Below are 26,798 nucleotides of genomic sequence, written 5' to 3'. Positions count from 1 at the left end.
CTCCCCCCCGGTACCCCTCCTGGTGGGGGGGAACACAGCAGGTGTGTGGCAGAGAGAGACTATTACAATGATAATAAAAACAGGCGTGTATGAAGTGAAGGGAGGGGTGGGGTACGGAGAGGGGAGTGGAGGTGGGGTTTGTATAGGGAGGTGCTAGGGCATGGGGGTTATATGGGAGGGGTATCGAGGGGGAGCATGGAAGGAGATGGGAGGGGGGACATGGAGGGGGCTTGTCTAGGGAGGGGTGGGTAGGGAGCGAGGTGTCTGCGAAGGGACGACTGGGAAGGGGGCTGCCTGCCCAGGGGTGTATAAACATCCCCTGGCTGCCAGCTCAGCTTCTGGGCCCAGCAGAATCCCAGCCTGGTGGAGGAGGAGGGCAGCCGCCATGTGCCCTCTGCTTGTCTCTGGGTGAATGGTCCAGACCAGGGATTCTGTGAGTCACATGGGTCACGGTGCTGCTTAGCCGGGTCTATGCGGGTCCTGTGGCACAGGGGATGCTTCAGAGAACCACGATTCGCCACTTGACTCTCCCTCCTGGAGGGGCCAGGGAGGTGTGGGGGAGGAGAGCAGAGCTGTTTTCGGAGTGGCCCCTCATGGTCTTACCTAGCCAGGGGTTGCCTGACCCCATGCAGGGAATTACAGCTGGATGGTCAGCATGGTACCCAGGGAAACTTCCTGTCGAGATGCCCTGGTATTGAGGATGTTACACCAGGGAGGCCTTGCGGGCATCTGAGCCCACTGGCCAGAGACCCTCACGATCATTGCACACAAGTGCATGTGCCTGCTCACACCCATCAGAGACCTTCATCCTCTACAGCTGTCCCTAGGAACCGTGAGACAGAGACCATCGTAATGTACATGCACACACGCCTTAGACAAAGAGTCTTGTTGCATGTAGAAACGTGGTCACACCGATTAGAAAGGACACACACACACACACACACACACACACACACACACACACACACACACACACACACACACACACACACACACACACACACACACACACACACACACACACACACACACCCTCTCCCTCCCCTTGGTTGCATGGGGTTAGTTCTTTGCAGTACGCGGCACTTGTTGCTCCTGGTCGTGGTCTCGTTCAGACTGAGTTTTGGCCTCTGTTTCTGGCAGCTCATGGGAGGAGACTGAGGGAGAGAAGCACCTGCCACCGGGTTCTGCCCCATGGCCAAACTGGGCGAGGGGTCCCTCTCCCTGCCCAAAGCCAGCCAGTTCCCATCTGTGCTGTCCCCAGGGGGTGCCGCGCCGCGGGGTGACGGAGCAGACTCTGGGGGTGGGGGTACTTCCCACTGATGGGTTGGGGGGAGCAGTCGCTACCATTTTATGGCAGTGGGGTGGGGGGCAAGGGGACGGGATGTGGGAAGGGAGAGGCAGCTGTGGCAGGATCTCTGCATCGGAGGAGCCTCTCTCGGCCTGTCTTTGCGTGGAAGCTGGGGGCGGGAGGAGCAGCCGCCATCAGAGAATCTCTGTGGTGGGGGTGGGGTGGGATCTCTGGGTTTCTGGCAGGGTGGGGGGTATTAGTGCGGGTTTGGAGGGGAGCAGGTGGGGAACATCAGGCCCTCCCTCTTCTCATGAATGTCACTTTGCTGAATGAATCCCGAGAACCTTCCCCTCTGCTGGAACAAGCTGTAAGGTGGGAAATCAAAGGCAGAGGCCCCCCCCCCCCACCCGAATCTGAAGGATAGTAACCACCCCACACACACCACCACACCACCTCCCTGAATCCAAAGAGCAGCTCCCCACTCTGCCATGCCCCTATCTACCACTGTCCCCCTTCTGCAAGCTGCCCCTCTCCCCCCGCCACCTGAATCCACAGGCCAAGCGTGTCCCTCCCCCGAATCCCTCCCATACCAGTTGGAATCCCTTGTACTGCTGCACTTCATATTCCCATTCTGCTCTACTCGACTGTTCTGCGGGTACTGCTGTGGCATGGCCAGGTCACTGGGAGCCCCCCCAAATATCCCAGCTAGCACCCCAGCTTTCCCTGGGTGCAGGTATAGCCAGGACTTCCCACACCACCTGGGAAGCAGAAGTTTGTGCTTTCTTCCCTGGGGTTCTGGGAGCCGCTAGGCAGGAGGTGAAGGGCCCCCCATGAGGGGGGAAGGGCAGGGGTGGGGCGTTCAGGGCTGTGAGTGTCCAGCCTGGGCAGCAGGCTCTTATCGCAGGGATCAGACAAGCAGGCACCTGAGGATGGACGAAAGGGCTGGCCTGTGAGGGATGATAGGCTGAGCCCTGGCCTGTATTCTGCACTCATTGTAAACCGGGAAGTTGGGTGGGCTCGCTCCGGATTTATGCCAGGGTAACTGAGAGCAGAACCCAGCCCATAACCAGTATGGCTTGGCTGAACGTTGGCCGAGTCCGATGGCTGCTTCAGCTCATCTACACAGTGACCCTTGGGCTCCCGGCACTCCCATCCAGGGATCTCAAAGTGCTCACAATTTAAGCTAGGATTTTGAAAAAGGCCTAAGAGAATTCCAGCCCCCAGTTAATTGGGTGTCTAACCCCCTTAGGTTCCCTTAAAAATCTCGGCCCCAAGCCTCACAGCACCCCTGTGAGGTAGATCAGCATCCTTCTTCTCATGCGACAAGACCAAGGCACAGAGTGGGGAAGTGACATGCCCAAATACATACAAACAGACGGAGTCCGCTGGCGCCTTAAAAGATTTATTTGGGCATAATTTTTAGTGGGTAAAAAACCCACTTCTTCAGATGCCCAAATAAATCGGTTAGTCTTTAAAGTGCCGCCAGGCTCCTTGTTGTTTTTGTGGCTACAAACTAACACAGTTACCCCTGATACTTGACAAATATATCCAGTGGCTCATTAGAACCCAGGGCTCCATTGTCCCCAGGGCTGGGCTTATCTCACCAGACCCATCTGGAAGGAGAGGCTTTGGGCAGAATTGCTCTCTGGGGGCCTGGAACTAGGAGAAACAGGAGACAGTTAAGAAAAGGAAAATTCTGATTGTAACAGGGGCAAGGCAGGGACTGTCCGTGTTTGTACGGAGCCGAGCACAATGGAGCCCTGTGCCAGGACTGGGGCTGCTAGATGAACTCAGGCTGAATATCAGGAAAACTGCCTGCCAGTGAGCGGGATGAGGCCACGGCAGCACATAAACCCTAAGACGGAGGCAGGAATTATGTGCTAAAGTGAAAAATCACTGTCACCTGGAACACTGAAAGCTAGATGCAGAGAACAGGACGGTAGGTAGGCTTGGCATGTGGTTGTAGCCCTGTTGGTCCCAGGGTAGGAGAGAGGCAAGGTGGGTGAAGTAATATCTTTTATTGGACCAACTTCTGTTGGTGAGAGGGATGAGTGTTCGAGCCCCACAGAGCTCCTCTTCAGGTAGGTCTACTGGGCAGAATTCGATTTTGACCGATAATATCGGTGTTTAAGCATTTTTTTATTTTGATTGATTTAAATTTCCACAGGCAGCAGAGGAGAGTCAGGCAACAATTAATGGCAGCTGACCTTAAAATTACAGAAGTTAAAGCTTTATAACCCCAATTGCAAGCGTCGTGTGCCAAAAGAGACAACGTAAATAGCCTTAAGTCAAGCTCAAGTTTTCAAGTTGGATTCTTCTTCCATTGGCCCTCTGTGAATGTCAGGTATTATTGCTGGAAATATTTATTCCTTGGGGTGTGTGGCAGGGGAGTTGGGCAAAACTGACATTTCTTGATAAAAATCTAATTCTTCCAAGTGTAATTGTAGAGGGTGAACGTGGGCTAGATGGTGTCTAGTAGGTAAACCTGGTTGGAAGTTTTCCGATGAAAATTTTCCATCGGAAAACGCAGGGTTGTCAAAACCGAAACGTCGCATGGACCCGTCTCGATTGCACTCAAAATTGGCTTCAGCATGAAATGTTGCATTTTTTTCCCATATGAAATGGTTTTGGAGTCACGTTTTTGGATAGTTCCGTTTTCCAGGAAATGTTGAAATTGCCCGTTTCTCTTCCGATTTGGAACCAGAGGGTCCGAGTCCCAGCCGCCTCCGGCCGGAGGATGTCTCTAACGTTCCTGGGTTGCTGGATTGCCTTGCCCTGGGCTGTGCTGCTTGACTGTAGCAGCAAAGCCAATCAGTCTGTTCCGGTGTTATTGGTCGTGAGTTTTCGTATTGGCAGAAGGGAGTGAGTGATGGCTCTGAATGATGATGACAATAATGACTGACAGGTACATAGCGCACTTCAATCAAAGTTTCCCATGCTCTCTCGTGTTGTGATCCTTATTTAACACTTATGTTGCAGTAGTGCCTAGAGGGGGAAACCAGGCTGGGCCCCCCTTCTGCTGGATGCTGCCCAGACATATCAGCTTCTCTCTCCCCCTTCTGCCAAATTCCCCCTCCCTGCCGCACACCTTCTGTGTACTTTATTCATCAGCTGATTCTCTTAGTGTGAGTTCTCTCTTCACCTCCCACTGAAATGCAGCCACTTCTGGGGTGGGCTGGGGCAGCCATTTAACACTAGCACTGATAAACGAGCTGTTCAGAACTGATAGGGCAGGCTCCTTAGCCTCAGAGGCCCGTGCGTTTTACGGCACGTCTGGACCTGAATCTACAGTAACGTTTACTTTAGTGCATCTGGGTAACATCCCCTTGGTTCCCCTCCCTCCCACGCCCCAACACACATACACACACTGTAGCACCTGGTGGCAAATACTTGCTGGTGAACAATTCATTGAGGATTAATTTTGATGATGGATTTTTTTGCTGCATTCTCCTGACGGCCTGTTCTGTGGGCCAACATAATTATGATGCAGTCTGGGCAGCCTTAGAATCTCCTTCCCACACCCTGAAGGCAGGTGTGTGTATTTTCAGTGTTTCAGCTTCTCAACTGTCCAGGCCTTCACTGCTCTGTTCTCTATCCAGCCTGCCCTTCTGGTACCCCGTGCTCCCTGGCAGTAAACTGTACACTGTTTCTATCTATCTGTCATTCTTATATGGCTGCCGTTACCATAATCTCTGAGCACCTCACAATCTTTAATGTATTTATCCTTCCAGCACCCCTGTTAGGAAGGGCAGTGCTAACACCCTCATTTTAGAGAGGGGGAAACTGAGGCACCAAGCAGCTAAGTAACTTGCCCAGGGTCACCTACGAAGTCTGTGGCGGTGCAGGGAATTAAATCTGAGACTGCTATGTCCACAACCCAGCCTGAATTTAGGGTTCTTGCTAGGGTTTACCGTGACAAACTAAACATGTTAAAACCACCCTTTGCCTCGTATACATCAGGATTTTAACACATTGATGATCTCGTGTTTAAAAAACGTGCCTATTTCCCCAGAGAAGATAAAGCCTTAGGGGGTGGGAGAGTGTGAGAAGGGTGTGTGTGTGTGAGTGTGTGTGTGTGTGAGGATAGAGAGCCTGCATGTGCAGCACATGCATGACGCCTGCATAGGGGCCCTCTGTACATGCCTGTGTGTGGCGTGCTGAATGCATGTCCACCCACTGTGCGTCAGTGAAATCCTGTGTACAGTGTGTGCTTGTAGATGGAGCTGTGCAAGTGTATGACACTCTGGGAAGGTGTGCGTGTGTGAGTGTGCATGGTTGTGAACACGTGTCCCTGCCACGTGTGACTACATGATCCTGCCTGTGCGGACTGTGTGACAGTGGATGTGTGTGGGTACAGTCAAGTCTGAGGTGCTGCAGGGGCGTTGGGATGGAGCCCCGGGGGTCGTGGGTCAGGACTGAGGATCATCAGCAGAAATGGGTGGGAGGAGGCCAGGGGCAGCTGCAGATGGGGATTCAGGGATATAGAAGAGCCTGAGAAGCCCAGGGCTGGAACAGCAGGGCAGGCTGTGGGCTGGGATGGAAAGTCATTGACGGAGCTATTCCGGGGACTCAGGACTGGGATAGCAGGGGATGCTGCAGGTTAAACCTGAGAGATCAGTGCATCTGCTGTGCTCATGTCCGAATAGGGCAGCTTTTGCCTATTCAGTAGCATGCAGACCCCCACACCTGCCCAATTTGCTCTTCTGTTGATTCCCGATTACCCAGGTTCCTGGTGCGGCCCAGGCGGGTTGGCTAATTGGGACCCTCACAGAATCCCTGGTATCGGCCTTTGCAGCTGCCCTTTGCTCAGAGCCTAACAATTCCCCGGCTCCCCTGCTGCCGGTTGGAAGTGTCCCAGGGCCAGCTTTCCAGGGTGGAAAAATAACCTCCCCGCCACCCAGCTGCGTTGCAGGGCAGTTCCCTGTTGGGCCGCCCTGGCACCTTCCCTTTGCCCTGGTTGGCTGGGCTCCTCTGGAGCAGGCTGTGTTAATTTTAGGCAGTGAGATCAAACAGCTTGGCATGCGGCTCGCTCATGGATTGGACAGCTTGGGGGTGCGTTATCCTGTGATATAACCCGGCCAGGGAGAGTGCTGGACTCGGGCCGGGCCTGCTTGTTGTCTCTTGCTAATAATTGAAATGGCTGATGGCAGCTGTGGAATGGCTCTGGGGCTGCCGGGGAGCGAACACATGTCCCCAGGGCTCCGTCCTCCTGGAGTCCCTGCAGAGCGTCCCCCGCTCACCCCGTGACGTGGGAAGGTGGTGCCACTTTAGCCCTAAAACACCTCCGTTTAGGAATGCCCCAATCTGTGAGCAAATCCTCCCCGCTCTCATAAAGCAGCTGGGCTTGGCCTTTCGTTCCGCAGCATGTCTGTAACTGTGCTGGGGGGGGAGGGAGAAAATGCTGGAAGATGCTCCCGCCCAGACCGCTTCTGCCTTCATTGATTTTTCATATTAGAACCCTCGCTGTGGTTCCTTTAAGAGGCTTCCATTCGGCCTTCCGGGCCCTCGGGTGCCAAGCATAGCTCCGACCCTGGGTTTGCTAGCCAGGTTTTCTCTTGTTTATCAGAGTTTCACATAGCCACCTATGTGGGCTGAGCTCTTGAGCTGAGCGGAAGGGGGTGGGGAAGGGGGAGGGAGCCATGGTAACTCTTTCCTTGCTGTCTCAGATTGCCTCCGGGTGTTTTGGGGGTCACACCCCATCCGCATCTCCTGTTTCGGGTTCGACGGGGATATTTTTCCAGCTGAGCGCTCTGGATCCGATCCTGCCTTCCCTGAAGCACAAGCTTAACTTTTAGCACAGGAATAGTCCTATTGACTTCAGCGCATGGCAGGATCGGGGTTCACCACACACGAGGGGCCTGATTCTGACCTCAGTCACGCCACTGTCAATCAGCCCCATTAAAGTCAACGTGACAGCTTCTCGGTATAGCTGATTGCCACCCGCTAAGAGTCTGGCCCAGTGGAGTTAAATAGTATCAGACTGATGTAAAGGAGAGCAGAATCTGCACTTCTCTGTTTGTAGAGAAACAGCCTGGATCCAAATTTAGGGTGTGTTACACTTACACTTTTACACACCTGCACACGTGTGCACACGCAGTTTTTCAGACCAATATTTTCACGACTTTCTTTTAAATGCATTTTGTTTCTTGAATCGATGTCTTAAGACAGCCAATGCTTTGAACAGTTATTCTATTCCTACAGACAGAGATGTTAAAACGTGCCTGTCCCGCCCCTGACGTTCACTGGGAGCTGTGCTCTAACCATCTTTTTGTAAAATAGTTGCTCTAATTCAGTCAGGAATTATTTCAGGGAAGGTGTCTGGCCTGTGTTACAAAAGAGGCCAGATGTGATGATCACAGTGGTCTCTCTTGGCCTTGGAATCTATGAATCTGTGAATAAATCCTGCAGGCAATTTTGAAATGCTCCCCCTGCGGGCCTGACTGGCCACTGACCTGTGCCGTGTGTCAGTATTGAAACCATCGCAAGGCTAAGGTTACCATTCTGATCTGGTGCCATTTTACACCTTCTTTGTGCAAGGAGTAAATCACTGCACAGAGGACCTAGGGCTTTCTCTTCCCGTGAAAAAGGCGTGGCTTTCATGCTGACGTACCTAGCTCCCTGCAAAATCCTAGGCGAGATGAGGCATGGGTAGTTTTTATCAACGCACCCTATATACCTCCCGCACCTGGGCTTGGCCTCAACTGGTTAACCTTGTGGAACTGGTGCAAAGCAGGTGCAGATTGTTATAAATGGGGTGAATGACTGTGGGGCAATGGAGAATCTGGTTTAAGGGCTGGTTTACCCGCTAAGGTCTGCTCCCCACGTAGTTTTTGTACGGATTTAAAGCCAATCAGGGGAGTGATTTTTCTACTGAAACACCTCAGTTGTTATTGCCTCTAGTGCGGACGCAGCTATGCTGGTATAAAAGTGTCGGTATCATGATGGGCTGTGTTTTGTTTTTCTTCATTTTAAACAATAGTCATTAAAATATTAAAAATCCAGGGTCAGCAGTTTTTGTTTAGTTTGAACAAGCCAAGTTTTCAGCCAAGATGAGCTGCTTGGTTTCATTATTGCTTCTAGTCAATTTCCTTTCCGGGTTCTCAGGCCGTACATTCAAGCATTGCTACCCCCAGTATAGTGCAGGAGAGTCCGAAAAAGAAACTGAACAGAAGTAAAAGTGAAATTTACCTTGCAACATTTGCCTAGTTTAGCTGGTAACTGAGGCTGGGCTCACCCTAAAAAGTTTTGTTGGCATAGCTATGCCAGTTAAGGGTGTGAAAAAACCACACCCCAGACGAGGTAGCTCTGTCGACAGAACCCCCAGAGCAGATGCTGCTGCCAGAAGAGAGCTTTTTTCAGGATCGCTAATGTCATTCGGGGAGGGGGTGTTATTCTACCAGAAGGACGGTCACTGTCAGCATACGCTGGGGAGCGCTGATGGGGCAGCTGTACTGGCAAAGCATTTGTCGCCTAGGCAAGGCCTGAGATTTTAAAGAATTCTTTCAGGTTTAGTGCCCACGGACCAGAATGTGCACAAGCGCCTAGCACTGCTTTGACACTTCAGTAAGTGTCCTGATGTTCAAACGAGCTCAGCACATTGGGTGCTGAGGTCCCCCGCACCCAAATCTTAGGTGCCTAGATGAGAGCTGAGCTCTTTAGAAAATCTGCCTTCGATTTCTCTGGGTCTCAGTTCCCCATCTGTAAAATGGAGCTAATAGTCCTTCCGTGACCTGTTTTATCTGTTTCGACGGTAAGTGCTTTGAGACAGGAACTGCCTCTTGCTCTGTAGAGCTCCCAGTGGAACCGGGGTTTCTGGTCTTGACTAGCCACAACCACCTTCACTATAGGAGCAGAGGTAGGGGAGAGCTGCAGGCTTCCCAGCCCTTGGGACCCGAGCTGTGCATGCTGCAGTTGTTCGTATTAACTATTTGCTTATTTTCCATAGGGATTGGAGATCAGGGCTTGTGTGGGGCATCAAGCAGAGTACGTCCATACACTACAGACTTCTGCCAGCGCAGTTATGTGGGTCGGGGTGTGAAGAGGTGGATGATCCCTGGCCGACACGGGTGTGCTGGGAAAAGCCGCCAATGTGGATGCAGCTAATATCGGCATGTGCTTTTGCCCATTCTGGTTTGGCTGGTATAAACTGTGTCCGCACCAGGAGCGCTTTGCTGGGCTAGTATACTGGTGTAACTACATTGGCAAGGCCTTCCTAGGCGAGACGTGGTCTGAGAGGCAGTCCCTGCCCCACAAGGCCTACGACCTAAACGGATGGGACAGACCAGGGCTGGGGGAACAGGATCTAACATACAAGCAGAGGCAAGAAAGTGACGGGCTGCAACCGTCATGTCATGTTGGCTTGTTTCCCTTGGATTTGTGGGAGGGGTTTGTGGCATGGGAATTAATTGGCGATGGAGGTGGGTGGGAATCAAGGGCTGGGGGCAGCAAAGGGGAGCGGGCAGGGAGGAGTGAGTCTGAAGCAGACAGACTGTGAGGGGTGGGGGTGGAAGCGAACAGCCAATCAACAGAGAGGAATCAACATCCAGGGTCGAAGCAGCAAAAAGCCCCACTGGGTAACCATGTGCTGGGTGTGTCCCCTCCACCACGCGGGGTGCTGTGCCAGACAACACCCCCATCCCCCGAGGACCCCCCACTGAGACAGCAGGTGCCGCCCCGATGGCAGGAACTCTGGTTTTATTCCCCCTAGAGGTTCGGTCTCTTGCTGGCCCCCAAGAGAAAATTCACTGCAAATAAAAGGGAGAAGGGGGAGAGGATTTGGAAGAAAACAAACAAACTGCTGAGGCCAAACGCAGCCCTGGAGGAAAGCCAGTGAAGGGAGATGGCCTTAAACCAGCGCTGAGGGGCCCCAGTCCCCCAGGTGCCAGTCAAATAACTGGGATCCCCCTCCCATCCCAGCCCCCCCACCCGCTGGCTGGCAATTCACAGGGGCCCTCACTAGAGGGGGCCCTTTCTCTTTCTCTCCACCGAATGTGAGTGTCAGCTGTTCCCCACCCCTACTTCCCGCGCTCCCTGCCTGGCACCCTGGCCCTGCTCAGTGCCTGGCATCAGGGAGCCTGACTCTGTCCCTCGCCGCCCACAATGTCCTCGCCGAGGAGAAACCCTCCAGCTTCCACCTCCCTCCCTCCTGTGGGGAAGACAGGCTTGGGGAGGTGTTGCCTAGACTCCCCTAGATTCCATTCCAGGCATTCCCAGCACCCGCAGCTGTGTGCCCAGCACCCCTACGTGTCTAGTGGGCTGTGACAAAACCCTGGATTTGGATCTTGACTTGAATCCAAACGGTATATGTCTCGTATTCTGCTCTGGGGTCTCGGTGCCACCTGGCTCAGAGGGGCCCTGGGATGTTCTGAGCTGCAAGAGGCGGAGGTGGAGGAGGGTTTACGCTGCTGCGATCTACACTGACGTGGTCATGAGAGTGGGTGCGGGGGGGGGGAAGTGGTTTAGGGCAGAGCCGCCCAGAGGATTCAGGGGGCCTGGGGCAAAGCAATTTCAGGGGCCCCTTCCATAAAAAAAAAAGTTGCACTACTATAGAATACTATATTCTCATGGGGGCCCCTGCAGGGCCTGGGGCGAATTGCCCCACTTGCCACCCCCCCCTCGGGAGGCCCTGGTTTAGGGTGAGGCTCTGAGCTGGGAAGTGGGAATGTGCCCTGTTGCGATCGGAGTCTCCCACCCACCTGTGCTGGGGTGGCAGCTCTGGGAAACGCGAGCTGCTGGGTCTCATCCTCCCAGCCTAGCCCCTTCCTGCAGGGAGTAGAGCATCGGAGAGGTGACTGTCTGGATGCTCACAGGCACCCAAGAGGTCCAGTGTCTTTAGGGTGACCAGATGTCCCAGTTTTATAGGGACAGTCCCGATTTTTGGGTCTTTTTCTTATATAGGCCCCTATTACTCCCCACCCCCGTCCTGATTTTTCACATTTGCTGTCTGGTCACCCTAAATATCTTGCAGGAGCAGGTCCAGATGGGACAGATCCATTAGGAGCTCAAAGCCATTCCTTGCTATAGCTGCATCTCACCCCTGATGGGGACGTGTCCCCAGACTGGCTACAGCGATAGGTGTTTGGGGGAAAGAGATTCAAGCTGCAAGTAACTCTCCTTTGTAACGACAGCTCCCAACCCAGCTCCCTGCAGAGCTTTCCGAGCCAGTTACACCTATTCTTATTTTCCATGCCCATACTGGGATTTCATAGCTGGGAAATTCGGTGGGACGCCCCTTTGAAGCCCACCAACCCCACACCCTACAAAGCTGCTTCAGTCCCCAATCCATGTGCCGATCGGGGAGATGGGGGTGAGGGGCTGTTAGTCTCCCGCTTCTTCTGAGTCTGGAAGGGGTCCTGGGGCATCGCCCGTGTTGCACAGCCTGGCCCTTGAGCTACTTTCAGGTCACAGCCCGGACCTGCACCGATCAGAAGTCTGCAAGCCGTGGAGATAATTAACAGTCAAATTGGCTTGGATGTGAATTCCAAGGCCAGAAAGGTCACTGGGGTTGTCTAGTCTGACCAGGTCACCTCTCAGCTGGGGATCCCAAAGTGTGTTTGTAAAGGGGGAGGGGAGGGTCTCCTCATTTTTAGAGATGGGGAAACCAAGGCACAAAGCAGGGCAGGAGCTCACCCAAGGTCTCATCATGAGGCAGTGGCTGAGTCTGGAATAGAACCCAGGAGTCCTGCACAATTATTAGCTCCCACTCCCACCCACAGGGCAAGAACCCAGGAGTCCTGATTCCCAGCCCCCTCTCTCCCCAGTCACTAGGCCGCATACCTTACAGAGCCGGGAATAGAACCACAGGGTCCTAATTCTGAGACTCCTGCTCTAATTACTAGGCAATGCTGCCTCTCCACAGCCATGACCACAAAGCTCCTGGATTCGCATGAATTGAAAAGAGGAAGGGGTTCTATGTATCAGCCTGGTACAGCACAGGGATCTCCCAGAGGGCAAGGCACTTCCCACCATGTGTTTGTGGCTCTGTGTCTGGAGGTCCCATGCTGGTATGATTAGCAGCGGGAAGTATGGACTGGTTGTCAGGGAGGAGGGAGTTTGTCCATTGTGGGATTAGCCTGCTAATTGATGGCCAGGATGTGATCTCATTTCCCGTCTTGGAGAAGGACGGGAAGAGGGGGCACCGGGGCTGGCATTCACAGATGGAAAATGTGAGCAGGTGGCATTTGGGCAGACTCCCTGCTCCCCCTTCCATGCAGTCTAGGGCAGTCCCCATTGACTGGGCTCCAGGAAGGGCTCGAGATCAGATTGGATTGTTCCTCATGTTTGAAATACGGTGCTGAAGTTTCCTGAAAAGGGTCTCAAGGGAGGATGGGGCTGGGGCCAGCCGGGCTGGCATTTCCCACCCCCATCCCATACTAGTGCATCTGGTTTTGTGGGGAAAGAGGGTAAAAGAAGTCTCCAGGGACTTGCGCCTGCGTGGGGGCGTGCGTGGGGTACGTCAGAGGTCTGCTTTACTTGCAGTCCCTTGGAGGGTGTAAATCATTCGAAACAGCAGGCCCTGGTTGTGTTGCTCTTCCTGACTCCTGCCTAACTGGATTGTCTCCCCTGGGTGCAGGGTTGTGGGGTGGGAAGGGACTGGCCCAAAGTAAGGAAGTGACATCAGTGTTTCGTCAGTATTGGTATCGCAGGAGCTCCTAGAGGCCCCGCACTGAGATCAGGGTGCTGTTGTGTGAGGTGCTGCACACAGAGGCACCTGCCTCAACGAGCTTACTGCGTAAATAGACAAGACAGACCTAGGGCAGGAGGGGAAAATGAGGCACAGGTCAGGGAAATGACTTGCCCAAGGTCACCAGGCAGCAGGCCACTGGAATAGAATTCATGTCTGCAGATAAAAGCAGCAAAGAATCCTGTGGCACTTTATAGACTAACAGACGTTTTGGAGCATGAGCTTTCGTGGGTGAATACCCACTTCCTCGGATGCATGTAGTGGAAATTTCCAGGGGCAGGTATATATATGCTAGCAAGCAAGCTAGAGATGTCTGCGGATAGTGGCCTGTCCACTGATGCTTGCACTTATAATCCAACTGGGCAACTATGTCTGGCCTCCCTTAGATCTCCTGGCCGTCTCAGCAGTACGCAGCATTTGTTGTTACTTTGGGCAGTTTACCCGCTGCTGTGTTCCATCCCAGAGGTGGCTGCATTTCAGTAATGGGTATGGGGCTCCTGTGTGCATTCACAGTATGTAAGGAGCTTTGGGAAACCTTCAGGATGAACAGGGCTATGGAATCGTGGATGTTAATGTCACTGGTGCGTACAGATGTCTACTGCCTAGGGAAGAACCTCCACAAGGTGCTAGCAATACATGGCCAATGACACACAGTTGAACTTCTCTAATTCGGTCCAGGAGAGGGCAGCAGTGGCTCTTACATACCATCCAGGGCCCTGCTATTCCCATTTTACTGCTGGGGGAAAGAGGCACTTAGCCATGAAGTGACTTCCCCTGTGATCAGTGAGAGCACAAAGCTGGGGATGGAACTCAGGAGTCCTGTGTCTGAACCATCCATTCTTGCGGGGAGGTGCCAGTGTTGCTGAGGGTGAACACTGGGCTTTCGGCTTTTAGTGATGCTATTAATAACATCACTCCCATTACCACAACCCCTTACTATGGTGCACCCCACCCTGTGCACCCTAGTGCCAGTGACCCACTCCCACCCCCCAGGAGAACACTGGCTGCCTGCTGAAATGTGGCCGCTCTTCCCCCGACTGCCACCAGCAGATCCGCTTTGCTAGGTCCCATCCCTCTCCCGCCTGCAGCATTCAGCAATGTTTGCTGGGGGGGAAAAATCCAATCGGAGGCATCTATGCCTCCCAGGACTGCAGCTCCCAGAGCTTCATGCACGGCCAGCAGCCTGTATGGATGTGCAGGGTGGGGGAGGCTGCCAGAGCTTCCATCCCAGGCTGTGGAACGGGGGCGGTTTATGGAGCACGGGCGGGTGGTGAAACAACGTTGGGGCAGAGATTGGGGTGTTCGCATTGAAAATAAAATGCAGCTGCCTCAGCTTGTTATGATCTGGGTGAGCTGGGGGGATGAGGGCTGAGAGGGGACAGAGACACGGCGATCGCAGGGAGAGGCTAAGCATTAGGGAGGGGGCGTTCTGCCCGGAATGGTGTCTGTCTGTCACTGTAGGTACCCCGATGTCTGTCTGTCAGGGTTCTCACACTGCTGCCCATCACTGTAGTATCTGAGCTCCGACAGACCATGTGTGATGTCTCGAGTAGGGGTGCCTGCATCTCCCTCTCCTTTTCAGGCGTGCCCTTCACCCCCACCCCCACGTTCCCCGCCCTGTGTCACCAGCAGCACTGGTGGGGTGTGTGTGCGAAAGTGAGTCGTAAGGTGTCTCTCTCTGCTGCCTCTGGTTCTGAGCCCCCAGGGGAGGGGGAGCTCATGTCTCTTGGGCTCCCCACCCCTCCTGCCCCATTTTCACATCAAAGAGGGGGAGATGGCAACAAGGAAGCGGGGAGAGAGATAGATGACAAGGAGGTGGGAGACAGACAAGGAGGATGGGGGGGGATGTGGAACAGACATAAACCGGGGGAGGGGAGAGAGATGGGAATGGAGCTTGATAGGCGCCCCCCCCCCAGATAGTAGGACACCCCCAGGCTCATAGGTGTGGCTGGCAGCCCCACGTTCTGGGCGGACTATTCCCCCAGCCCCACTCCTTCCATTGTGCTCCCTGCGAGTGTGTGTGTCTGGGGAGGGGGCGCTTTCCGTCTGGCTACGCCCTGGTGGGGAGGAAGTGACTTGTCACTTGTATCCGACTGTTTATTCCCTGCAGCTGGCAGCTGCTGGGAGGGGAGAGATTCCTGATGCCAAGGCCAGTTGCTGGGGCGGGGGGGGGAGGCAGAGGCGGGGGGAACAGAACTTGGTGGCAGGGATCGTTAATGAGGTTGTTAATAGGGGATGGTCAATAAAACCCCCTCGGCATCCCCCGAGGCTGTGCAGAGGGGAAGGCAGCTGCCACGCAGCCTGCACAGCAGCTGTCCCACTTTCCTGATTCCCCGGGGACCCTCCGGCTGCCGACTTTCAGGAACTCTCCCGCTGTCCTGCTGGCTGAACCCAGCCCATCCAAATCCGAAGAGCTTGGGCCTAGATCCTCCAAGGTATTTAGGTGCTTCAATGGGAGTTGGGTGCCTAAATACCTTGGAGGCTCCTCTGGGCCTGAACTCGGCCTTTAGGCACCTAAATGAGGGCCTGATTTTCCAACGCTCAGCGCTCCTGGTAGGATGCTGACAGCCAGGTCCTGAACAGGTGTTGGTACCCAACGTGCCCAGCTCTTTGGAAAATCCATCCACATACTGTGGCGCCCTAAATGGGAGCTGAGCTCTTTCCCAAATCCAGGCGATTGTGGGTGCTGACCATGAGAACATCTGGCCCTTAGTGGTTAAAACACCAACACTCTTCCCACCACTGCTGCCAGTGTCAGCAAGCTCGGCCCCCCCGAGGTTTCCACCTCCTTGGAATTTTTCAGCCCAGGAGGATTTTTCCCAGGTTCCCATCCTGATGGTGCTGACTCACCCCTTCTCCCTTGGGAGCCAGATTCCAGGGGACTCCATGCTGTTTAGCGTGCGTGTGGGATCTTTCAGAGGGGACCTTCAAAACCAACGTCCTCTTTCTTCCCCACAGAGGTTAAAGATCCCACAGCATGTTCCCAAGGAGCTGTGGTTCGCCCTGTTGTCCCTTTGCCCCCTCTCTTGTGCTGTGCAGTGAATTGCTGTTGGCTGCTGTCCTCCACCCCAGAGGAGGCTGCATTTCAACATTGCTGGGTACTGATAGCTCGCAAATCACTCTGGTTATTATTTTGATTACAATAACATATCGTGAGCACACACATAGTAACTGGCGGTTCGTACTTTGGAGGCTTACACTTCAATTAGACAAAACAAGACGAGGGCACCACGAGAAACAGAGGCATAGCAAGAAACGACTTACCCAAGTTCAGTGAAATAGAACCAGGCATCCAGACTTCCAGTCCAGTGCCCTATCTGCTAGGCGACACTGCCTATTCAAACATCTGTTCTCCATACAGAGTTTGGAAGGTGATCTCCGCCCCAGTAGATGCTTGTTTTGATCCTCCTGTTTGCCCACACGACTGTGAGTTCATTCAGGACACAGGGGGCTAGAGAGAGAAAATCGTAAACCAGCACTGTGTGTTTTCTAATTGAAGTTTCCATTTCAGTCGGTTTCTGTTGTTTTATTATTATTTTTGCAAGTGCCCCAGAGGAAATAGTTGTTGATATGAACTTTCTTAATTGTGTCATGGAAAATTTATATTAGACGTCTGTGTTTATGCTGCATGTGTGTCTGTGTATATGTGTGTGGGAGAGAGGCAAAGATTAAAATCTTTGACCATTTACAAGAGAGTCCAATTTAGTTAAGGGAGAAAACAAGCAGCTGCAGGAAAGCTGCTTTTTGCGTGGTCAAAAGAACTGTGAACTTATTTGCTCTGCTCATCTGTTCCTTATTAATACTTAATACTTGGCACTATTGTATTGTGTTTTCGTCCACTGATCTCAAAGGGCTTTGTAAGCATTAATTCATTAAGTTTTAGAACCCCTCCTTCCCTGTGAGGTAGGACTGTGGTCTTCATTTTACAGATGGGAAACCGAGGCACAGAGGGCTGGCTCCTCAGTTGGTGTATATAAGTCAGTGCAATTCCATTGAAATGCATGGAGCTACGCTGATTTATGCCAGCTGAGGATCTGGCCTGCGGAGTTGCAGTTACTTTTCCAAGGCCACACAATGAAGCGGTTGTGGAGCTGGGAGTCGAATCCAGCTTTCCTGCTTTGCTTCAACTGTAATGATGCTGGAGGACAGCATGGTCTCCTGCCCTCTGTTCCTAACTGCCACTCAATTGCCGTATCACTTCGAGCAAGTCACTTGCCTGCTCTGTGCCTCAGTTTCCCCATCTGTTAAATAGGGCGAGAAGCCCTAATGGTCTGTAGCATGTCATAGGTCAGTATCCTTAACAAACTGGCCTTTGTAAAGGGCTTTGAGAGCCCTGCTGCTGCATCAAGTGTCGCTAGATGTCATGGTTTGCAATGTTGTCGTAGCTGCGTTGGCCCTGGGATATTAGACGGACAAGGCGGGGGAGGTAATATCTTTTATTGGACCAACTTCTGTTGGTGAAAGAGACAAGCTTTGAAGCTCTTTTTCAGCTAGATGGGCCGGATCCTCAGCAGATGAGAGTCCTCCATTGACTTAATCCAAGAGCCGCTGATTGTCCCCAGCTGAGGATCTGGCTCTGTTCTATTAAATCGATGCTACAGGCCTAGAGCAAGAGAGTTCTGCATATTCTGTGCTGCATAAAAAACACGAAAGGAGAGGAATCCGCAGCTCTCGGTATCCTCCCTCCTTCCCTGAGATGCTGTGCTTATTTATGTCTTTGAATGCTGAGTTTCCATGGCAACTCTGCCCCCCCACTTCTTCTGCGGTTAGAGCCTTGATGCCCCTGCGGTGGAGAGGAGGGTGATGCAATGATCGAGGGGGGCTGTATACCCAGACCAGGAGGCTCATTGCCGAACTGGTGCCGTGGCTGTTGTCTGGAGTCTGTTGTGAAAGGCCTTTGGTTCCCCTGCCCCTAGGGCTGGTCTCTTCTGTCTTAACTAGAAGCTCCCCCTTGGAGAGCCCTGCTAGTAACACTGAGAGTTTGACCTTCTCATGCACCTTTCATAGAGTCACAGACTTTAAGGTCAGAAGGGACCATTATGATCGTCTAGTCTGACCTCCTGCACAACGCAGGCCACAGAATCTCACCCACCCACTCCTGTAACAAACCCTTAACCTATGTCTGAGCTATTGAAGTCCTCTAGCAAGTGACCCGTGCCTCACGCTGCAGAGGAAGGCGAAAACCCCCCAGGGCCTTTGCCAATCTGCCCTGGAGGAAAATTCCTTCCCGACCCTAAATATGGTGATCAGCTAAGCCCTGAGCACGTGGGCAAGACTCACCAGCCAGGACCCAGGAAAGAATTCTCTGCAGTAACTCAGATCCCACCCCATCTAACATCCCATCACAGGCCATCTGAGGATCTCAAAATGCTTTGCAACCACCAGCTAATAAACTGAGCCTCACGCCGGTGAGTCAGCGATAATCCCTATTTTATCTATGGGGGGAACCGGGGCCTACAGAGAGGGGAAAAGATTCTCCCAAAGTCACACAATGGGGCAGTGGCAGAACCAGGAACAGAGCCCACAGCTCCTGGTCCTCAGCTGCAAGCCCCAAGCCAGGCTTTTGTCTACTGCAAGGAACAGAACCAAGCAGTCCTCCCCTGCCAGGACCCAGCTAGACCAAAACTTCAGGCTGCAAGATCGAAGAGCAGAACCCAGGAGTCCTGACTGCTGCTCCCCAGCTATAAGCCCCAGCCTGAACTCCCTCAAGAACTAGGAACAGACACCAGGACTCCCGAGTCTCAGTCTGCTCTGATCCGTAGGCAAATGTCGCCTTTAGTGCCAGCATTCTCTGGTCTTGTGGCTTTTGCTCTCCCATCCCCCATGCCCCCGTCTGGGTCTCTCCATCCAGACAGACATGGTCACAATTCCTCCCTCTTTTCCCCTGCCTTGTTTTGCTCTTCCTGTCACATGCCCTTCCATTTCCTCTCTGCTGAATTATGTAGCCTGAGCGATGATGGTTTGGAAAAGAAGGGGCGCTTGCTCAGCTGAGTCTGTCTCTGGCAGGAAGGAAGATGACATCTTGGCAGACTCAGCCTGCGTAATGGGAGCTGGGGCCCTGATACTCCAGTTTATAGCTGGGACCTGGCAGTCAGGACTCCTGGGCTCTGTCCCGGATTCTCCAGTGTGAACCAGAATTGAGAGGTCATCTAGTCTAGGCCTCTGCATTCATGGCAGGACTAGGTATTATCTAGACCATTCCTGACAGGTGTTTGTCTAACCTGCTCTTAAAAATCTCCAGTGATGGAGATTCCACCACCTCCCCAGGCAATTTATTCCAGTGCTTAAAAACCCTGACAGTTAGGAAGTTTTTCCTAATGTCCAGCCTAAATCTCCCTTGCTGCAGTTTAAACCCATTGCTTCTTGTCCTGTCCTCAGAAGTTAAGAAGAACTGTTCTTCTCCCTCCTCCTTGTAATAACCTTTTACATACTTGAAAATTGTTACACGTCCTCTCTCAGTCTTCTCTTTTCCAGACTAAACAAACCCAATTTTTTCAATCTTCCCTGATAGGTGATGTTTTCTAGACCTTTAATCATTTTTGTTGCTCTTCTCTGGGCTTTCTCCAGTTTGTTCACATCTCTGCTGAAATGTGACGCCCAGAACTGGACACAATACTCCAGTTGAGGCCTAAGCAGCGCGGAGTAGAGCGGAAGAATTACTTCTCGTGTCTTGCTTACAACATTCCTGTTAATACATGGGGAACTGAGATACAGCGAGATTAAGTGACTTGCCCAAGGTCACATGGGAAGTGTGTGGCAGAACAGAGAGTTAAATCCAAGGTTCCCAAATCCTAGGCAAGCGGTGTAACCACTGGACCATCCTTCCTCTGTTGCACCATCCTAAGAGAGAGGGCAATTGTGTGTGTGTGAGAGAGTTTAGTTTGTCCTGAGCCTCTGTTTGCCAGAAGCTGGGAATGGGCAACAGGGGATGGATCGCTTGATGATTCCCTGTTCTCTTCATTCCCTCTGGGGCACCTGGCATTGGCCACTGTTGGAAGACAGTTTACCGGGCTAGATGGACCTTTGGTCTGACCAATATGGCTGTTCTTATGTTCTTATGTCTCTATGCAATGCTTAATGATTATTTTGATGCCGAGATGCAAATAGGCATTTACAGGGTAGGGTGAGGGAGGTGGCAGGGCAGAAGCTACTGGGCATGTGGGCTGAGAGCAGAAGCTTTTGTGATGCCCAGTGTCTTCATGCACACCCTGGGTTTCATTTCAGCGCCTGCAGGGTTGTTTTGTATACCCTGGGCAAAGCTGCAGGTGGCAGGGAGGTGCAGGAAGGGTTAACGGTGCCCTCCACTGTCCACCCTTTCTCTGCTGCTTGATGTAGGTTCTCTCTGGGGAAATGAAGCTGGTACCCCCTAATAGTGTCTGTCTCTGCCAGGCCCTCTGTTTATCCCAGCTCTGCGGCTGTCTGTGTGTGGTTCTTACCGTGCTGTCCCGTTTTCTATGTCTGTGCTAGTCCCTGCTCTGCCCATCTCAGTGTCTGTCCCTTCCCTGCCTTGTGCCAGTCCCCCCACCTCTACCCGTCCCTCTGCCTGCCAATCCCTGTCCATGCCAGCCTCTGCTCTGCCTATCCCAAGCCCCCTCCTGGTGTCGCTCTGTCCATGCCAGCTCCTGTCCATCAGCCCTGGTGTTTGCCTGTGCTGGTGTGACTCTGTCTGTCCATTCATGCCTATCCCTCTGTTTGTCCGTCTGTCCACGCCAGTCCCTAACTCTAACCTATGTCTCTGTGTCCTGGGGTGTTCCTGTCTGTCTGTTTGTCCATGCCTGAATCTGTCCCTGTGTCCATCAGTGCCTGTCCCGGGGTCTGTCCCTGTGTCCATCAGTGCCTGTCCCGGGGTCTGCCCCTCTCCCGGGGTCTGTCTGTGTGGCCATTGGTCCCTGTCTCAGGGTCTGCCCCTGTCACTCTGTCCCTGTCCCAGGGTCGGTCCCTGTCCCGGGTGCCCCCGTGTCTGTCCCTGTCCCAGGGTCTGTCCCTGTCTCTCTGTCCCTGTGGCCATCGGTGCCTGTCCCGGTGTCTGTTGCTGTCCCTGTCGGGCCCTGTCCCGGTGTCTGTCGCTGTCCCTGTCGGGCCCTGTCCCGGGTGCCCCCGTGTCTGTCCCTGTCCCGGGGTCTGTCCCTGTCTCGGGTGCCCCCGGGTCTGTCCCTGTCCCGGGGTCTGTCCCTGTCGGTCCCTGTCCCGGGTGCCCCCATGTCTGTCCCTGTCCCGTTGGTCCCTGTCCCGGGTGCCCCCGGGTCTGTCCCTGTCCCAGGGTCGGTCCCTGTCCCGGGGTCTGTCCCTGTCGGTCCCTGTCCCGGGTGCCCCCGTGTCGGTCCCTGTCCCGGGGTCGGTCCCTGTCCCGGGTGCCCCCGTGTCTGTCCCTGTCCCGGGGTCTGCCCCTCTCCCGGGGTCTGTCCGTGTGGCCATCGGTCCCTATCTCAGGGTCTGCCCCTGTCACTCTGTCCCTGTCCCGGGGTCTGTCCCTGTCTCTCTGTCCCTGTGGCCATCAGTGCCTGTCCCGGTGTCTGTCGCTGTCCGTGTCGGGCCCTGTCCCAGTGTCTGTCGCTGTCCCTGTCGGTCCCTGTCCCGGGTGCCCCCGGGTCTGTCCCTGTCCCAGGGTCGGTCCCTGTCCCGAGTGCCCCCAGGTCTGTCCCTGTCCCAGGGTCGGTCCCTGTCTCTCTGTCCCTGTGGCCATCGGTGCCTGTCCCGGTGTCTGTCGCTGTCCCTGTCGGGCCCTGTCCCAGTGTCTGTCGCTGTCCCTGTCGGGCCCTGTCCCGGGTGCCCCCGTGTCTGTCCCTGTCCCGGGGTCGGTCCCTGTCGGTCCCTGTCCCGGGTGCCCCCGGGTCTGTCCCTGTCCCGGGGTCGGTCCCTGTCGGTCCCTGTCCCGGGTGCCCCCATGTCTGTCCCTGTCCCGTTGGTCCCTGTCCCGGGTGCCCCCGTGTCTGTCCCTGTCCCGGGGTCTGTCCCTGTCGGTCCCTGTCCCGTTGGTCCCTGTCCCGGGGTCGGTCCCTGTCCCGGGTGCCCCCATGTCTGTCCCTGTCCCGTTGGTCCCTGTCCCGGGTGCCCCCGGGTCTGTCCCTGTCCCAGGGTCGGTCCCTGTCCCGAGTGCCCCCAGGTCTGTCCCTGTCCCAGGGTCGGTCCCTGTCTCTCTGTCCCTGTGGCCATCGGTGCCTGTCCCGGTGTCTGTCGCTGTCCCTGTCGGGCCCTGTCCCAGTGTCTGTCGCTGTCCCTGTCGGGCCCTGTCCCGGGTGCCCCCGTGTCTGTCCCTGTCCCGGGGTCGGTCCCTGTCGGTCCCTGTCCCGGGTGCCCCCGGGTCTGTCCCTGTCCCGGGGTCGGTCCCTGTCGGTCCCTGTCCCGGGTGCCCCCATGTCTGTCCCTGTCCCGTTGGTCCCTGTCCCGGGTGCCCCCGTGTCTGTCCCTGTCCCGGGGTCTGTCCCTGTCGGTCCCTGTCCCGTTGGTCCCTGTCCCGGGGTCGGTCCCTGTCCCGGGTGCCCCCATGTCTGTCCCTGTCCCGTTGGTCCCTGTCCCGGGTGCCCCCGGGTCTGTCCCTGTCCCGGGGTCGGTCCCTGTCCCAGGGTCTGTCCCTGTCGGTCCCTGTCCCGTTGGTCCCTGTCCCTGTCCCGGGGACTGTCCCGGGTGCCCCCGTGTTGGTCCCTGTCCCGGGGTCGGTCCCTGTCCCGGGTGCCCCCGGGTCTGTCCCTGTCCCGGGGTCTGTCCCTGTCCCGGGGTCGGTCCCTGTCCCGGGTGCCCCCGTGTCGGTCCCTGTCCCGGGGTCGGTCCCTGTCCCGGGTGCCCCCGTGTTGGTCCCTGTCCCGGGGTCGGTCCCTGTCCCGGGTGCCCCCGGGTCTGTCCCTGTCCCGGGGTCTGTCCCTGTCCCGGGGTCGGTCCCTGTCCCGGGTGCCCCCGTGTCGGTCCCTGTCCCGGGGTCGGTCCCTGTCCCGGGTGCCCCCGTGTCGGTCCCTGTCCCGGGGTCGGTCCCTGTCCCGGGTGCCCCCGGGTCTGTCAGCCCCTGGCCGTGCCAGCCCCGCCCCTCGGCCCGCTCGGCTCAGGGCGGTCGCTGTCCCTGCTCCGCCCGGGGCCGCGGGGGCGGGAGTCTCTGGCGCGCCGGAGCCCGGAGGAGGCGGAGCCGGAGCCGGAGCCGCAGCCGCGCCCGCCCAGCCCGTCCGCCCCGCTCGGTGCCCAGCGCCGCCGGCTCCCCGATGAATGGAGTCGCCTTCTGCCTGGTCGGGATCCCGCCGCCCCGCAGCCCCGAGGTGAGCGCGGCTGGGGACTGGGACTGGGGGACGTTGGGGGCCTGGGGAGATGTTGGGGGGTTGGGGAGCAGGGCTGTGGGGGAAGCCTGGAACTGGGGGACGTTGGGAGTGTGGGGGGGCTGGGACTGGAACTGGGGGATGTTGGGGGCCTAGGGGGGCTGTGGGGGGGTGGGACTGGGACCGGGGGACTTTGGGGGCCTAGGGGGGCTGTGGGGTGTGGGACTGGAACTGGGGGACGTTGGGAGTGTGGGGGGGCTGGGACTGGAACTGGAGGATGTTGGGTGCGTTGGGGGGACGTTGGGGGTATGGAGGGGCTGTGGGGTAGGCTGGGAATGGAACTGGGGGACTTTGGGTGTGGGGGGGGCTGTGAGGGGGCTGGGACTGGAACTGGGGGACGTTGGGGGTGTGGAGGGGCTGTGGGGGGGCTGGGACTGGGGGACACTGGGGGCGTGGAGGGGCTGGGACTGGGGGGTTGGAGAGGAGGGCTGTGGGGTGGGGGGACCAGGGACTGGAGGGTGGACATTGGGAGCCTGGGGCTGGGAGTAATTAGGGGGATGTTAGGAGCCTGGAACGGGGGATCTTGGGGGGCTGGTGAGCAGGGTTGGGGGGGCTGGGGACATGGGGGGCTGGGGATCAGGACTGCAGGGGGGATATTGGAGGCCTGGGGGGATGTTGAGGGGCCGGGGGTAACTAGGGGGATGTTAGGAGCCTGGGACAGGGGGACCTTGGGGGGCTGGGGGACGTTTGGGGGCAGTTGGGAGGCTGAAGTGGGGGGACATTGTGGGGGCTGAGGAGGATTAAGGACAGGACCTAAGGGGGCATTGGAGGGGCTTAGGTTGTGGGGGCTGTGGGGCCTGGAACTGGCACTGGAGGGCTGGCATGGGATGGGCAACAGGCACCGGGGGGACTGACATGACATTTGGGGCTGGCTTGGAGGGCAGGAGTGGCCCAACAGGGGCTGGCACTGGGGTGCTGGTGGGGAGTTGCGCACGTAGCAACTGGTGACGGAGGGGCTGGTATTGAGGAAAGTGACTGCCCGGGGTGGATACTTTGCCGCTGGTTCTGTGGGGAGGTTGGTACCATGAGGCAGGTGGGGAAGTTGGTACTGTGGGGTGGGTGGGGGGGGCTTGTGCTGGTGGGGAGGTTGGTAGTGTGGAGTCTGAGGGCAGGACGGCTGGCGGCTCAGATGCCAGCACTCTGCGGGGAGGCTGGGACGGTGTCTGCTGGTACTTCCACAGGGGGCTGCAGACTGCCAGCAGACACAGTGCTGCTGGTGTGGGTGGCTGCTAGCAGGGAGTTGAATGGAGAGGTTGGCCATGGGGTGGGGGGTGCGGTCTGGCAGCCTGCTTTTGTGAGTTGGCTTAGCCAGGTCTAGGAAGGATCTCGGCCGACCATCTTGGTCCATCCATCCACTGTTACCTTTGTCTCCCCTGCTGACTCCAGGCTGCCCAGTGCTCCTTATCAGCCTGAGAGAGGTCTGTGTGGCAAGCCTTCCGGCTCAGCAGCATAGAGTCACGGGAGAAATCCTCGAGAACCGGCCCCTTCGGCTGGATAAGTGTTTGGTTTTGCTTTTAATTTTGCAGGTCTGTGAGCTGACGCTGCTTTAAGCAGATCCCACCCCCACCCCCACTTTGAGCTACGGGAATAGATCCCCAGCCGAAGTCAACCTGGGCAGCTGCGTTGACTTGAAAGCCTGTGCTGCCCACATGACCGCTGTGACTCGAAGTCGTAGAAACTCAGACGTTGCTAGACTAGATCAGATAGCGCTCATGGAACTGCATCAGTTTAGACCAGTTGGGGCTCCCATTTTCGGAGAGGGGGAAAAAATACTGCATAGAAAGTGGCAACGTTATTCCTGTGGTAAACCAGGGGTATCTCACCTCTTTTGACCACCTCACCTGCCCTCTGGCCACCAGATCTGGCCACCTGCTGTGTGTCAATGTCCCTTGACTTCAGCGGAAGCAGAGAGCGCAGGATCGGGCCCCATTTCGAGTCATGCCTTCGCCCCGTGCTCGTGCCATGACACAGCAAAGGTGTTTTCTCGAAGATGCACATTGCTCAATTTGCTTCTGCTGGGTATTACGGTTGAGGAAGCCAAAGGTGTGGGTGTGGGTAGAGAAACCGGAAAGGGAGTGCATGGGGTGGGAGAGAGAGACAGTTTGGGGGAATCCTGCGTCTGCTGTAGACAGGGGTATTTGGAAGGCTTGTTTGCAGAAAAAAGTCTGGGCCTCTTGCTGCATTTGTCCGGATTATTGTGTTTGTGGATGAAGTTTGGTGCCTGGAGTGGCTTTGAGACAGGAAGCCAGACTGGTGGTTGTTGTGAAGCTGGCCCAGCTCCTGTAGGTTTCAGCGGAGGCGGTGCCTCCTCGCCCCGGGGCTGAATTCGGTCTGTGTTCCTTTGTTGCGAGTTGTTAAACTCGCCTCTTCTGTCCATGGAATGGGCCTAATATAACCCGCCTCGCAGGATTCATTAACTTGTGCGCAATGCTTTGGAAATGAAGTCGCTGCTCGGTAGCGGTGTGGCGTGTTAACCATGGCTTGTGTTTAATCTCTTGGAAGTTTCCTCGTTATCAATGATATTAGGGCAGAGATTTTCCCAAGGAGCCTAAGGAATTTAGGAGCCAAAATCCCAGCCTTTGCCTTATTCCACTCTTTCCTTTTCTGGTGCTGTCTGTGGTTTAAAAGGGCCCACTTCCACCAAGGGAAGCAGTGTTGTCTAGTGGTCAGAGCACAGGGAACTGGGCATTCGGAGACCTTGAGTCTGTTCCTGGCTCTGCTACTGACAAGCTGGCTTCAGTCACTTTAATCTCTTGCTGCCTCGGTTTCCCCACCTGTAAAAGGGGGATACTGATACTGGCCTGCCTTTTCAAAAGTGCTTGGAAATCCTCAGCTGGAAAGTGCCGTGGCAGTATTTCTCATTGCTCAGAGCAGTGCTCTAAAAGTGCCCACAAAAGCTAAAGCAGTGGGAGAAGGCTCATTGGTTCCTGTGTACCTGCCTCCTCTTTTTCCCCATTACAGTAGCTGCTGTACAGATGCGGAGTTTCTTACCGGGTGTTTTTACTATGAACATGAAATACCAGGAGGGTTTTTGCGTGATCCTGCTGTCACAATCTGGGACTGTGGCTTTGAAACCCTGCGCTAGGAGCTCACGGGTGCTGTGCTGATGTGACTTAAAATGCTTAGCCCAAGATGCTCTCTGGAGGCTCCGTCCTGCCTGGCACTTGTGCCTTGCTGAGAAAACTCTGCCGTTTACTATTTTAGTGCTTAACCTAGAGAGCTAATTGTGTGTTGTGTCTTGGCACTTGGGTCCTGTTGTGAGTTTGAATTCTGGCGTTTGTGCGTTGCTTGGCGTTTGAATCCACCCGCGTGTAGAGCTACAGATTGCAACTCGCTGATGGTTTGGGAGTTTGGTGTAGCGCTATGATTTTGAATACTGTCTTTTGTGCTCTGTTTCTGAGTTGAAACCTGGGTCGGGCTTCTCCCCAGTGGCCTGCATACATGCCATACATTTTCTTTTACAAAAGATTTTGGGTGATTTTTAGTGTCCCCAAAACCGAGGCAAGAATAATAATACTGGGCTTTTCAT

The 26,798-nt window shown here is 55.2% G+C and overlaps 1 protein-coding gene across 2 annotated transcripts in view; it reads left to right on the top strand.

Moving 5' to 3' along the window:
- Nucleotides 1-26,798, top strand: part of ARHGAP23 (Rho GTPase activating protein 23) — a 123,498-nt gene that overhangs the window by 881 nt on the left and 95,819 nt on the right. The window contains exon 1 of one of the 2 annotated variants that reach the window (XM_030541615.1): nucleotides 23,117-23,212. The exons of the other annotated variant lie outside the window; for it this stretch is intronic. Within the exon in view, the coding sequence (XP_030397475.1) occupies nucleotides 23,159-23,212 (54 nt within the window). The 5' untranslated portion in view covers nucleotides 23,117-23,158. Of the gene's footprint in view, nucleotides 1-23,116; nucleotides 23,213-26,798 lie in introns of those variants that run through there. 2 annotated transcript variants of the gene reach the window in all.

Source organism: Gopherus evgoodei, chromosome 23 (assembly GCF_007399415.2).
Source record: "Gopherus evgoodei ecotype Sinaloan lineage chromosome 23, rGopEvg1_v1.p, whole genome shotgun sequence".
NCBI classification, from domain to species: domain Eukaryota; kingdom Metazoa; phylum Chordata; order Testudines; family Testudinidae; genus Gopherus; species Gopherus evgoodei.
The sequence above is the reverse complement of the archived record's forward strand: the minus strand, read 5'-3'. Positions and strand labels throughout refer to the sequence as shown.